This window comes from Motacilla alba, chromosome 1A (assembly GCF_015832195.1).
Source record: "Motacilla alba alba isolate MOTALB_02 chromosome 1A, Motacilla_alba_V1.0_pri, whole genome shotgun sequence".
Lineage (NCBI taxonomy): Eukaryota > Metazoa > Chordata > Aves > Passeriformes > Motacillidae > Motacilla > Motacilla alba.
Window position 1 is genome coordinate 15,835,602 of NC_052031.1, and position 15,391 is coordinate 15,850,992.

Genomic DNA, 15,391 nt, shown 5'->3' on the forward strand with positions numbered 1-15,391 from the left:
ATGGACATAGAATTTATTTAGACCTTACTGCTGCTATTGAGAATGAGTGATTAATAAGGACCTTGTTTATTGGTCCATCTTTCTTTGTCAGCTTGGTGCTGAAGTAATAGAAAATCTTGTAAGCATTTCATAATTGTTTTAATTAATATGCACTCCAAAGCTCTTTCTCATTTTAATAAAGCTATTTTATTTAGCTCACTAGTAGTTATTTTATATCTGATTTTATGGTTGTAATTACTGTATTATACTTTAATCCACTTGTAAGTGCTGTTCACTGGGCATTATAATTAATTGATATATCTTTTAAATAATATTTTTATGTTTTACTGTGAAGATTATATTTGTATGCTATTATAGAGTTCAGAGACCTTAGCAAGAGTTGAGACTGACTGTTAAATAATTTGTAAATTCCTGAGTGCTTGTAAGCACTTTAACTTTTCAATCGCCAAATCTTACTATTTTCATGGCAAATTAAAAAAAAAAAAAGAAAAAAGGGAAGCAAAGAGATGTTTCACATGATGGGGCATTTTAAAAGTGTCAGGCATAAACACTTCATGAATGCATACAGTTACGATTTAGAAGAACAGGCTGGAGAAGTCCAGTGATGGTACCTAGAAGTGTCTCATCAAACATATGTTTTTCCCTGTTGTTTGTTGCACTTGGAATATTGATGACCACCTGCAAACATGGGGTTCTTCTTAGCTTTTAGCTAGAAGGGTAGATCTTTCTTGATTACTACTAAATGTTTTTCCTAATGTTTTCCTCCATTTGGTGTTACATACCACAGAATTGTTAATTTCATTTGATTCCATGAGGCCACCGGGCCTTCCCTTCCCTACTTCCCTCCTCTAGTATTTTCTTCTTTTGCTTTGTTATCAGTGTCTTGGGCTTTTCAGTATTAGCATATGGACCATATCTTTTGTTATGATGAGGATGCTTCTCAGTCCTGGCTATGAGCTATAGATTTAGTGAGCTAAATTTAAATAGACCATTATCTTTAAATTGTAGGTCATGAGGGGAATGTAATTGGTACTACTTCTGTGTTTCTGCCAGTCATCTTTTAATTTTTAAGACTTTTCAATTTATTTTTTTAATGCTTTTGTTGTAATTTTTTTTACAGTGGACAATTTTAACCAGTTATAAAAATAAACTAAGTCTGAAACAAGATATAATCAGTTTGTAAATATTTGACTTGTATTTTTGCTATTACTTGAAATAGAACTATGTATCATGATGAGATCTTGTCTTGAGGTTCACATTTATGATCTTTAGAATATCTTCTTCAGTCATCAGGAACTTCTTTTGGAATTAATGTATATTAATAGAAGTTAATATACATAACTACGAATAACTCATTGCTAAGCTGTGGTCTTGACAGAATTGCTTTTGTTCAGAATTTCATATTGGGGGTTGTAAGCCCTCTTCTGCCTTTGCAACTGGTAATATCTGGTGTTGAGATTTTACTCCAAACTCTTACCTTTGTATCCCATAAATATCCTGGCTTTGAACAATGTAGAAATTGTTCAGGAGAGACAATTAGATTAAAAATTAGCTTTCAACAAATAGACTACTAAAAAGAAAGCAGTCATTGACTGGTGACAAGATCCTTTCTTTTGGACTGCAAGGTTCTGTATGTGAGAACTATAAGATAGTGATGGAGGGTACCCTATGTCAGTTTGCACCAAGTCTGGTGAGAGTGTTGATCTGCTGGAGAGTGGATAGATTCTGGAGAGGGATCTGGACAGGGTGAATCAATGGGTTAAGGCTGGTTGTGTGAGGTTCAACAAGGCCAAATGCCAGGTCCTGTGCTTCGGTCACAACAGCCCGCTGCAGCTCTGCAGGCTGGGACAGATTGGCTGGGGAGCTGCCCTGCAGGAAAGGGCCTGGGGGTGCTGGTCAGCAGCTGGGTGAACATCAGTCAGTGTGTGCCCAGGTGGCCAAGAAAGCCAATGTAATCCTGGCTTCTATCAGAAACAGCATGGCAAACAGGACCTGGGCAGTGATTATCCCTGTTCTCAGTGCTGGTGATGCCACAGCTGAAATCCCGTGTTCAGTTCTGGGCTCCTCTCAACAAGAAGGACATTGAGGTGTTGAGCATGTCCAGAGAAGGGCAGTGGAACTGGGGAAGGCTTGGAGCACAAGTCTGATGAGGAGCAGCTGAGGGAGCTGGGGGTGTTTAGCCTGGAAAAGAGGGTCAGGGGAGATCTTATTGTTGTCTACAACTGCCTGAAAGGAAGCTGTAGCCAGGTGGGGGTTGATCAGTTCTCCCAAATAATGAGTGACAGGACAGCAGCAAATGACAAGAGGAAGTTGTGACAAGAGAAGTTTAGATTGGATATCAGGAAACATTTCTTCACCAGAAGTATTATCAAAGAGTGGAACAGGCTTGCCAGCGAAGTGTTTGAGTCACCATCCCTGCAGGCATTTAAAAGATGTGGGCCCTTAGGGACATGGTTTATTGGTGGGCTTTGCAGTGTTAGCTTAGGTGTTTTCCAGCCTAGATGATTATATGATTCCATGGAAGACAGGAGTGCTAACCTGTTTCTGTAGTATGTTTTCGTACGTTAAGGATCAATGCAAAAAAATCATTGTGCATGCAAAGGGCAATGCCAATAAGCTCCTGTGGCAAAGATTGGTTCATTATTTTACTTTCCTTTTGCTTTGGTATCAGAGCAGTTACTCTTGCAGTTTTTAAGAAAAATTGTGTGGGTTTTCCTGAGAAATACATACTTTTCTTCCTTTTGTTGAACTAAAAGGCCTCTTTATGAGAGACTGTTAGCTTACCTGCATTTCGGATAATTTTTAACACTTAGTGCTTTTTATATTTACAATGGAATATGTATAAAATATTGATAAAATAGAGTTAACAACAAAGTGTTCAGGATATGAAATATGACTGAAAAATTAAGTTTAAGTAATATTCAAAATTTCAAAACTAGGTCAAACATCAGAAACTGTTGCTAGGATTGGTAAGAATCTTCAAGTAAAGGTGAGTGCAAAAAAGGCTAGTGTTCTAAAATGTTGAATTGTACAGATGGATGTGGTGAAGCAATGCTGTGCCACAGTAATTTGGCAGATCAGGCGTAATCGTACATTATTTTGCTGTTTTTCTTTGCTGATGTGTAAGCTTGCCTAGGGACTCATTCTAACACCGTCTTCCTGTTTCGACAGGTTGTTTCTGTCCTTAACTGTTTAGTTCATGATTCTGTAATCATACAGTTTTTAACTTTTACTTCAGTGAAGCAGCATGAGATGCTGACATTGAACATGAAGAATAAATATTTTATGTGTGTAGGCCCATCTGCTATGAGAAGCATCTGTTTAAGGTGGCTAAATGTGATCATTTAAAATAATGCACCAATAAGTGTATTTAATACAAATATGAATAGGTTTAAATGGTTTTTGTCTACAGGTTACCTATTTTTGACAGTATGCTACTTTAGAATGCATCGCTGTAAGGTGTTTTAGTCTTTAATCAGAAGACTTCCTTCACCCAAACTTTATGTGTAGATTTATTGAAAATGTTGGGAAACTTAATAAATGTAATTTAAATTTCTTTCAAATTTTGATTAAAGAATTTTTTTTTAACTGGGAAATAATTCTGCTATCAGAAACTGCAGTAGAAGTAGTTTTTATAAAATACTTCATGTCCTAAAGCTGACAGTAATTATATAACTTCTTGTTCATTGCACATACATACTTATTTTCATTGAAATGGAAAATTTAGATTTAGATTATGCCAGTCCAAATTACCTTTATCAGCAAATTAGCTTCTGCTTACAATTACTTACAAAGTAGGAAGAATTAGCTTCTTTACTCAATGCATCTTCTATTTCAGTCTTGCATCAATTAGGTATGAAGCACAGAGCTTAGTAATCCATTTTTCAACTAGTTTAGAATAGAAAGCAACTTTCAAGAAATTCATTATGCCTATTAACTACCATAGTTGAAATATCACAACTGGCACAATTTATTGTTTTTCATTACTTACTTTTAATGGCTACAAACAACAAAATGAAAATTGTTTCTGCTGTGTGAAGAGCAAAAATTTTGTGAGTTAGTAACTTTGCTTAGAAATAAAACTGCCTTTTTTTTTTTTTGCATCCTGCTTGATGTACTAGATTATCAAATCACAGTAGTCTGTAATGTAGGTATCCAGATGTGACATTCAAATAATAAATTTAACCCAGTATCTCACTTCAGTATATTTAACTTGCAGCTAAATTTTTCTAAAGCAAAGGCTGACACACAGTAGTAATTCAGCATTTGGTGTGAGTCTAATAATCCAAGTGATCTAATAATGGTGCAGTGGGTGGGGAGCTGGCACAGGACAGGGCTCAAAGGGTTGCAGTGAGTGAGGCTACATTTGGCAGGTGAGAATTCACCAGTGGTGTTCTTAAATGCCTTAAATGTTCAAGTTTAAGGCCAGCTCTATTCAATATTTTTATCAGTGATCTGGATGCAGGAGTTGAATGCAATATTACCAGATCTGCAGATGATACTGTCCTGGGGGACACTGGTGACTCTTGAGGAGCAAGATGCCTCGGAGAGGGATCTTGTTAGATTGGAGCATTGGGCAATCATCAATGATTTATTTAAGATTTGAAAATTTAACAAGAACAAGGCACACGTTCTGCACCCTTGATGAAGTAGTTCTGGGCACAGGGATAGATTGCAAGAGGAGGGGTTGGAGAACAGCCCTGAAGAAAGGGATCTGGTTTGTCCTGGCCAGGAGGGCAAATCCCATCCTGGGGTGCATCAAACACAGCATTGCCAGCTGGCCAAAAGACTTGATTATCCCACTATTTATTATCCCACTGTGTTCAGTATTGGTGTAGCATCACCTTAAGCATGGTGTGGAGTTCTGGGCCTTACAACTAAAGAATTTGTCTATATTTGTTTATATTTATATTGTGGAAGGGTGTGACTTTAGGAACATAAATACCAGGTCTGAAGACTGCTTTAGCCACAGATGAATGGAGGCTGACAAGTGTTATGGAGAAATACCCATGCTTAATACGTTTTCACTGATATTTGTTTTTTATTATCATTGGAGACAAGATGTGTTAACTGGACCTTTGGAGTAATGTGTTGTTGTGTCTTATTTTTTTAAAAAGCCCTCATTTTTGATTGTTTTTAAAATCTAAAAGGTTTGTACTTCCAGCTTCCACTATGAAACAAGTGTTCTATTTTTGGCTGACACTTTCATATAGTCAAAAAATACATCCCAAGGGAAAAAAAAATGAACAGCTTCAGTCTTTATCATAATTTAGTATCACTTAACTTCTTGTACCCTAATCTGTAGGTAATGTTTCCTGTAATAGTGTTTCCATACTCTTGGGATTATTCTTTTAATTAATTTAGTGGTTTAGTGCCTTTTTAGATATTTCTTAGATTTGTAAAGTTTGGAAGATGAGCATTTACTCATTGTTTTAGCTGGTAATACACCTCTGTGAATTTGGATGAAGGGATAATCTGGGCAGCAAAAATCTCCAAAGAATGTATTTGTATACAAAAGGACAGTAAGGATGTCTTACTTATGCTTTAACAAAGACTTCTTGTCATAAATTTGTCCAAAATAAGGCATTAGCATTTCTGCAGTATTTGTCATCTACACCATGCTAGTGTCATATTTGAGCCTGTTAACAGAATGTCTGTGATCCTTTTTGCAGAAAATTCTCTCAATATAGACAAGCCATGTAGTAGATTAGTTCTGTTAGTTCTGGCAATAACCCATGCAAGTGATCATCACAGCTTTCAAATACTATATGTTCTACAAGAAACACAGTGTGTGAGAGAACCACTGATTTGTTTTGGTTTTATTTGCATTTATTTGTAACACTAAGAAATTATTTAAGATGTAAATTATTAAAGTTTTCTCACTGTATTTCCTACACATTATTCTCAGTTTTTCTTGTCTCAAATGTATGCAACCTTTACATGTCCTTTCCTTATATTTCTTTACCTTCTTAATTTGATAATTGTCTCTTTTGATTGCCAAAAATTTTTGGAGGCCATTATGTTATTTGGAAACCATTTTTCTTGTTGTGTTGTCCCAAAATATTTGTAGCCTAAGAAATTAGTGAGGATATATGTACCTAATGATTTCACATAATAACTTTGTATATTTTTGTGGTATACTTTAAAACTCTGATCTTAATGTTTTATTAAGATAATGCAACTCAGACCAGTTATTTAATCTATGAAGTGGCAGAAAAATCAGTCCGGTGTAATGTTTTACTAATTTATATTTTGAGTGTTCTCATTTGGTTGTGAGAATTTGCATGCACCACCACAAGTTTTTTTCTTGAGATTGGAGGAGTATTTTATTGTTTTAGACAGTGAACTTGATACTTCAAGATTTCAGAAAAGCTGCAGTAAAATACCTGTTTATTCTGTCTTCAGAACAAGTTCACAGGCACTTGGATCAGCATGAGGTGAAATACTTGCAATTTGCTTTCCGTTGGATGAATAACTTGCTGATGAGAGAAGTCCCTTTACGATGCACCATCAGGTTGTGGGACACATACCAAGTAAGTACTTTTTTAAACCTCCATAACTCTGGTAATGTGTTTTGGAGATGCCAGTATCTTTGTGAGTGGTTTTTCTTGAACCTTTTGCTTTAGTGTTGAGTATCACCATAATAAGAGAAAAAAACCTTCAGTGATCACCACTACTTAGAAGCATTTAATGTCTTCAGTCTTCATGCCCTTCAAAGCCAAGCACTTGATGTCGTGATAGTTTATAATACTAAATTGAACACTCACTCAAAGTTAATGTCAATACTCCCTTCTGTCTCTTCAGAGAAATGAAACATTGAATTGTGCCTAATCAATGCCCTCCATCGATTCTGAGTTCCAGGCTTCTTATTGTCCATCTGCTTAACTACTCAATCCAATATTAGCTTTCAATCTTCAGATCTCATTCTTTGTCCTTTGTCATGTCTTCTGTCTTACTGTTTGTTCAGACAAAACTTGATGTTCTGACCTCTTCTTGTGGTAATTGTTTTGTCTCAATAATTTCTTTTCTTACTGTCAAGAGAAAGAATTGATGTTTGAGAAAAATGGTTTATAAATTCTTAATTCTATTACTTGATGTTCCAGTAGCTTCTGGTTGCAATTCTTGACTATATGTTTAAACTATATATCCTTATCTACCAACTTGGTTGTAAAAGTTAGTGGGGGAGGGAAAAGTAACAGTATTTTAAATTCCTTAAGAATTTTGAATTGTATTAATCAGTAAATATGAGATTAACTCATAATTTATGCCTTGTAAGGAGGTGTAGTATCTTTAAATATCATTGTCTTTATATCTACTCATTATGTAGAAATGTTCTATTAGTTTCATACACTTTAATGCCAGAATGTCTTCTACATCATTTATCCAGACCTGTAACAGAGGGTGAAGAACTGCTTGCTCTTCATTTAATGAGTCCAGTATGTTTCAGTGAAGTCTGATGGTATCCAAATCTGATAAGAACATGTTAGGAAATAAGGAATCTATCAGTTCTAGTGTTAATCTGTTCTAAGAGGTGGTATCCTTGCAGAGTTTATCATCAACAAATATCTGAATTGAACATGGCTATTGGTTTTATCTGAGGATCTTTTGCCTCCTTTGTTTCATTATAATATCTGTTACTTATTGTGATATCTGTTATTTCTTGGCATTTTATTCCAATGTAAAAATATATTCTTTATAAGACCTTTCTGATAATTTGAAAGACTGAGCTATTTAAATGTTTTACTGTAACTAATTTATCTCCTTTTGAATAATTTTTGTTGCTGTTGCTGCAGTATTTCCAGTATTTCCTGTAGGATTTTTAGCATGCTACCTCTAGCACTGCTCTTGGTACCTGATCTATATGACCTTATCTTTATGATGAAATAATGTAAGAGAGCCTCTTTAATCCAGCTAACTACTGATATATGCCCCAAAAATAAATGTTTTTGACAGAATTTCAATTTGAGTTCATCTCTGAGCTATTATTTTATAATGCTGAGAATTTTCCTTTGAAAAGGAAGTCTGGGGTTAATTTCTCAAACTGTTGCCGTGCTGAAAGGAGCCCTTTCTCATTGCTAGTCCATAGGCACATCTCAAGTTGTACTTCAATGGGATCTTTATCCATAGTAAGTGCTTCCGATTATTTAATTATAATTTTAAACAATTTTTGATGTATTTAAAGTAGTATTTAAAAGCTTGATACTTAAGTCTTGCAAGAGATTTCTAAGGATATCTTTTAAATACCTTCTTCAAGGTATACTTATCCAAATACCTACATAGAATTCTTATATGCAGAGCTGGGACTATTTTTGTGTACTAAACAAGCTTAAGGAGTAATTCTGTGTTTTGACTCAGCAGATGCAGCAGATTTGTGCTGTTTTCTAGGTTTCATTATTTAGTAGACTGCTCTGTATGCATGTCTTGTCTAATAGCGTATTTAAAACCAATAAGGATATCTTAGACACCTTTTTCTGAAACAACTTTAAGCAGTTCCTCAAGTTGCTAATCAGATTTCAGTTGTGCTGGTATTACACCGATTACAGCCTATAATATGGATCTTTTCATCCTGATACTATGGATAATAAATGCAGTGAACCTGCAAGAGCCAGTAAAGTTCAGGCAAAGTTTTTTTCTAAGGTGTTAAGCAATAACATTTCAGATTTTTACCCAACTTGTCACTGAGTCACTCTGTTGCCTGCAATTTCTGAGTTAATTGTTTACAGCTGTGCTAGCAGTGCTGCTTTCTGAACAGAAAACACTTTAGACAGAGTTTGTTCAGTTGGTTTTCTTGTCTGTTTCGTATTTTTTAACTGTAAAGCCTGCTATAGGCCAAAATATATCTCTCATTTAGAGATACATTGTTAAAGAAGTTTTTCAGAGGGTTTAGCTTTGGATGGACCTGTGATGTTGGGTTGGAAAGAGACAAAATGAGTAAAATGAGTAAAGGCAAGAAATATAATTAGTTTTCCAGATACAGATGGGAAGAACAATCCTACTAATAATTGTAAGTGCTGGATAGATATTTTAACTACTTTTCTTCCTGTACTCAAAGGCTGATGATCCTGTTATCAGGCTTGCTTTTGCTACCTCATGTGTCCTAAAGCAGTAAATTAAGGACACATGGGAGTTCTGCATAGATTTGCACAGTTTCACTGTCTGCTGTTTCAGTGGGTACTTAGGATGTGTCTGTACTGGCTTTTACCCCCTGATAATCTTGAACTACTGTAAACAGAATTAGCTTTGCCTGCACTTAGTTCAGAAGGGTGAACTGATCACATTGTTATGTAACATCAGCAGGGACTACAGTCATTCATCCCTACACTGTTGATGTCGGGCTTTTGTTCAGATTCTACCTACCTTGTGGCTCTTGGGAAGATGTGAGGCATTTTGAAGGCCCTGCTTACAGACATCTCTAGTTCCAATGTGTGCCATTGATGTGGGAATGGCATAGAAGCAGTGTCAGATGAGGGTTCAGGAGAGGTGGGACAGTCAGATGCCTTCATCTGGAAGGAATAGGAAGGCGGGCAGAATTGTCAGATCCCTTCATGTCTGCACCCAGAGTGCATTGTGGCTCTGTTTCCTGCAGAAATCTAATGAGAACAGACCAGTGGCATCTTTTGAAAGAGTATCTGCTGCTGCTGCTGTTTTCATGGAAAATAACATTTTTCTCTCTTTTGTCTTCTTCTCTCCCCATTAAAGCTGAAACCATACCTTGTTTCGCCAAGCTGCCTGTTTTCCTCTGTTTCAGTGGAAAAATAAATACGGTGCTGTTTCCAGCTTAAATTTAGATTGGTGATTCTCACAGCAGGCCCCAGTTTCTCATGAGCTGCAACCGAGGGTTTTCAGGGGAATAACAACACACTTAAATCATCTGCTGTTGTGTATTTCCTAGTGTGAGAGATAACTGCTGTTGGCTGGAGGTGTTGGAACTGCATTCTGTCTCTCAATGTTTGTTACTGTTCTTCCAGTGACTTTTGTGAGAATAGAATTGGACACTTTAATGATGTCCCCCTCTGTGGTGGAATGTATGGTAGTAAGAGTACTCTGGCTGGAGTCATATTCACTGTCTAGTTTAATTTAGGATTCATCAGTCAGTTAGAGTCTGTGGAGTAAATCGTTGAACATATCCAAAATACCTGTACTTGAGCTAGTTAGAGTTGAGGGGAAGAAAAATTTGGAAAGGTTCCCAAATCCTCACATCAGTAAATGCTCTGTTATTCTGTAACTGTATCTGTGAAATCCACTAAAATACATCACTGTCTTCTGAAGAACTGTGTAAAGTAGAAAAAGTAAACACATTATGAATTTTGCTTACAAAACATACCTTGAGAAGGCTTTTTAGCTGTAAGTATTTAGTTTGATTTATTCTTTAACCTGAATTGCATTTTGATGTGTGAATTATCCTACTTCTTCACTTGTTTCAGGCCTTGCTGGTGTTTTTTTTTTTAATGCAGTAAATATCTTGTAATTTTTTTCAAAATACCAATTGCTTGTTAAGTTATACCCAAGACATTTAAAATTTAAATCCATAGAACTAAAACTGATAAATATGAATGTTCATGTCCACAAACCAAAATAGTGTAACATAAGACCTGAGTTTTATCTTTTATTTTATCTTGCCTTTTTATCTTATATGTTATCATCTGTTTTGGCACAAAGGATTGGTAAATCAAAATGGCGTGATGGCTGAATTATTCAGTATATATAAGTGTTTAACACGTTTTCATGGACTTACAAAATAGAAGTTAGTTTTATATTTGGTCCTTGACAGAAGGATGCTTTGACACTACTTTGAAGATTTCTTTGCTATTTGAAAGTGACTTCTGTGGGCTTCTAATTTTAACTCAAGATTTAACATACTGTATTAGAAAAGGTAGAGATGCCTCAATGCTCAGCATCTGTGCTGTCTTACTCTAGATAAGTATTTTAAATGCTTGCCATCAAATCTCAGAAGGTATCCTTTCTTCAGACTAAGACATTTGATGGCAGTTTCCATTGAAGTTTTTATTTTCATTTATTTAAATTCTTAAAATGTGTGTTGTCCTTCAGGCACTTGTAAGATAGGCTGTGTTTACGTAGCTGTGCACTCCTGTGTTGGGGATAGGAAGCAGTGCCATTTCAGTGGTGGCAGCCATTCCCAGTTCTTCATCCTTGACTAGAAATGGCAATACAGGACTTGAATGTCAGTGCTTGTATACCAATACTCAGAGCAGAGCAGTGTTTAGTTTTGAGTATCAGTATATTTAACTGCTTAAATATGGAGTTCAAAACTGCATTTGACTAGTAGGCAGTTTGCAGCTGGAAGGAAGTCTCAAACAATGCCATCGAATTATCTGGATGCAAGATAACAAGGTTTTATACTGGCTGATGTTTTAAATAGGATAGGAATTTTCATACTCATAGAACCACTTAATTTGTTTTTCATGTAGAATGGAGTTGGATGTATTTTTCATTAAAGTGTTTACCTTCTGATCTGATGTTCTTACATAAATCACCTTTTTGTGCTGTCTTTTGTGCAGTGGTTTCTCTGTGTAACTCACCATATTAGTAGTAGTAGTACATAATTCACAGAAGACACACCAACACAAGTTTCTTAGCTAAAAACTTGCTCAGAAAAAGGAAAATAGAAAAGGAAAATAAAGTAGCAGCTATGTATGTTAGTTTTCAGTTCTAAATACATGCTGTCATATGCTGTGTGAATGTTTAGAGTTGAAGTGTACAGCCTAATATTTTCACCTGCCAGGAGGCATTTTTGTTTCATAGCATTTAGCTGACTGCTGTATTGCCAGCTCACCAGTAAGTAGCTGATGCAGTTGACATGAATAATGCACTCAGACTCATTGGAAACACAAAACCAGGGAGGTGAGGTAGGTACTGTTTACAGTGCCCTGCTGTCCTACTTTGCAGCATTGCCCTGTTCTTGTGTGAGGAAAACTTTACTGTTACCAAGGTACTTAAAGCTTATTGTGTAAAATTAGGCACAAATGAAAGAACTTATAAAATCCTACCATGTAAAATGCAAAACAGTTACAACGATTAACAAAAGACACAGAAAAAGGCAAATAATAACACCGACAGAATTTGACAGTACTGGTGAGTTGCTTTACTGTCTCACTGCTGAAATAGGTTTTTCTTCTAGTTTCTGTTCCTCTCAGCTCCTTGGCAGTATCTGTTAGTTTTCTTCACATTAGGGAAGTGAGGAGGCTGATGAGTACCACAGCCGGTGCAATGGAGAGAGGATGAGAGAGGAGCTGTGATTTCAGCCCTAGTGTTAGATCAGAATGATTGCTTGTCCTTATTTGCCATCTTTCCAAAGCAGATTTTCTTTCTTGGTAGATAGTACATTTCTCAGGTTGCATCCCTTAGACAGACTTCAATAGGGAGCACCTGTTGCTGGTGGAGCCTGCCAGCTTTATCTTTCTTCTTGAAATCCTGCAGCTGGGTCTAGAAGAATACATTATTTTCCTTCTTGAAATTTACTCTTTTTTCTTAATTGAGGAGACTGATGCTTTCTTTGCCCAAAATAAACACTAATTTTTTTCTGGAAAATGTAAAATGTATTGACCACCATTTATATCTTCCCTTCTTCAAGGAAGGCTGAAGTGTATTTTTCATTTCTTTGACTTGCATGAAATTAAAAATGAACACTATCTCATAGTAGACCTCATGCTTTATTGACCAATATGGTAACAGACATATTTGTTTCTTGTTTATTTCTTGGTATCATTTATGTAGCTCATTACTAGGTTTTGATTAAGGGGATTTTGTTTAAAAGTAGGCATCTAATGTTAAGTTTTAAGAAATAATATTGGTACAGTTTTCCAGAAGTGCTAAGAATCCATTTCTCCTCTCAAAGGTGAGTACATCAGGTAATTGTTCATAGTTAGTCCAACTTGACTGTCTTAGTGGTTCATGTCATGGACAACAGATGTTTATGATGCTGCTTTGCAGTGTTTTTACCTCTGTGTGTATATCCAGACTGCATTTCATTTGTCATTTTATTATTCAGTGGCACAACAGCTTTCTGAAACTTTTTGAAGTCAACTTAATTTTTACCAGTAAAAGCTATTCCATCTCTACCAAACGAATATTTTTCAAGACCTCTTAGTGTGTTATTGAACAACACAGATTCTATTCTGTTATTTTTGCCCTTTTAATTTATGAACACTTTCTCTCTCATTTGACAGTAACTTAATTTTAGAGTCTGACTTAGTTACCTTGTAAGAAGTGTCCAGACATATGAATATTTAATATTCAATTACTAATATGTGGGTAGGATCATGTCTTTCAAATTTCTAGGCATTTGTCAATTTGAAACTGGCTAAAAGGTTACATGTTCTGGAGAAGGGGAGACAGACATAGTGGGGTATAACCTTTCCTGCCAGATATAAAATGAAATCATGAAAGTTTAATTTTCTTAGGCAATAAAGGTAAAAAATACTGTGTGTCTTGGTAGTGACTCTTTTTGTCACTACCTGCTGTAGACTGTAAGAGAAAATGGTTAAAAAGCACCAGTGTCCTCAGGAGGCTGTACTCAGGTCATGCCTTTACTTTTGATCCTTCCTGTTGTTTCCTCTTGGGAATGTTTTTAGCTCCCTACCTCAGAGCTGGAATTCACCATCCTACTGTCTACTGAGCCCAGCCTTGATCTTGCAAACTTTCACTATAATTCAGGAGAACCTTTTCACATTGTTCTCTTTAAAAGTAAATGTAAAAGTATAGTTTAAATGATGTTTAGTTATTTGGAACCATAGGAAGACATGAACAAGTGAGAGAAGAACTTTTTATTGCAAGACAGGCAATCCAAACGTGTACCTGTTTTAACATAATGTCCTTGTTCTAACTCTGCATTCATTTGAAAGTTTCTCAATCCCTTTGTATTCAGCAAATCAGTATTTTCTTGTGTCAAGAGAGTCCTGGTACATCAAGTTTCTGTTGAACTTGAGCAGTTAAAAAGTTTTTATAGTTTTCAAATCTTTGTCAGACAACTGTGTGTCATTGCCTTCTACCAAATGGTAGTTACCTTCTGGAATAACTTGGTTGCCAGGGCAACCTTCCACTGGCAAAAGTTGTGCTCATTAGGAATTTATTGTGGCAGGCAATTAATTATATTTCAATGGTACAGCACTACTGAAGTCACTAACCTCTTACTGTTTGTCTTGTGTTAAGTGCAATCTGAAATAATGGAAAACTCAAAGAAAAGAAGGTGAGAGTGTTAGTTAAAAAAAGAACCACACTGCTTTAAGCATATATATATGTACAACTTTATGAACAGTCTTTAACGTGCCTAAGGATTATGTGCACGGGGGAGAAAAAACAAATTTCTTAAACAATAATTTAGCTTTTCAGTGTGAATTTAGAATACTCTCATTCATATATGACAGTGTTTTATATATGAATATAGCTCACAGGTTTTCTCCTATAATAGAAAAAAGCCAGATGGTATTTGTAGAATTATAATGGTGTGGATGTATCTTTTGTTGATCATCCAAGTCCTGTTTGTTAGTTTTTCCTATTTATTTTGTGGTTTCTTGTGGAGAGACAGGGTTCCCAAATTCTCAGGGAAAGCAGACTAAGTGGGTGTTGATTTGCTGCTGGAGCACATTCTAGCACAGAGCAGTGTGCACATTCAGCTTCCCAACTGTGATCTGCAGTTTCACTGGCAGTGGCAGATATAAAACTGACAGTGACAGCCTCTATGTATGACTCCCCATGACAGTTGAAGTTGTTAACTGGAACAAATGCATGCCTTTGAATGGGTTTGCCTATTACTTGCCAGTACATGGGAATTTCTATGTTTAGAGGTCTGTCAGATCTCGAACTCCAAAGTTCCTGCTCTGTCCTTCCTACCAGTGGGCTCGCTGTGAACAGCAGAGCTGGGGTTCAGTTTGAGATATAAATGCAAGAAGATAGGTGTCTTTCTGCAAGTTTGTGCTCATTGCTGTGTTGGGTACCTAAGCTTCACCCAGTAAATAAACTCAGGAGCCGAGAAAGATTTTGAGTGATTTATGAGATGTATGGTTTAGAGTGGCTTATCAGCTGAATGCCTTTTTAAGCTCCATTGAACATATTGACTCCATCTTCATTAACTTTGTAGCCTAAGTACACAGCATGCTGGTAGGCACTCAAATTTTAAAAATTTTCATCTCAAAATGGAAGCTCTCTGCATTTTTGGAAAAAGTGACTTTAAATTCTTTTCATAATATTTAAAAGGACTAAAGATGTGGAATTCTTGACCACTTGATCAACTGTTTTAATGTCAGTAAGTGTGAATTAGAAATGTGTTTGTGTATTGCTGATTTTTGTCCATTTTTCTTTGGAGGCATTCATTGACATCAGGGAAGATTCAGTGTGGAAAGTAAAAGAAAGAAAAAGATAAGAACCCATGTTT

General features: G+C 36.0%; 1 protein-coding gene across 3 annotated transcripts in view; it reads left to right on the top strand.

Annotated features, from left to right (window-relative positions):
- The window catches only part of TBC1D22A (TBC1 domain family member 22A), a 139,823-nt gene that overhangs the window by 67,487 nt on the left and 56,945 nt on the right, over window positions 1–15,391 (top strand). For all 3 annotated transcript variants that reach the window (XM_038153033.1, XM_038153034.1, XM_038153035.1), the window contains exon 11: window positions 6,406–6,533. In XM_038153033.1, the coding sequence (XP_038008961.1) occupies window positions 6,406–6,533 (128 nt within the window). The remainder of the gene's footprint in view (window positions 1–6,405; window positions 6,534–15,391) is intronic.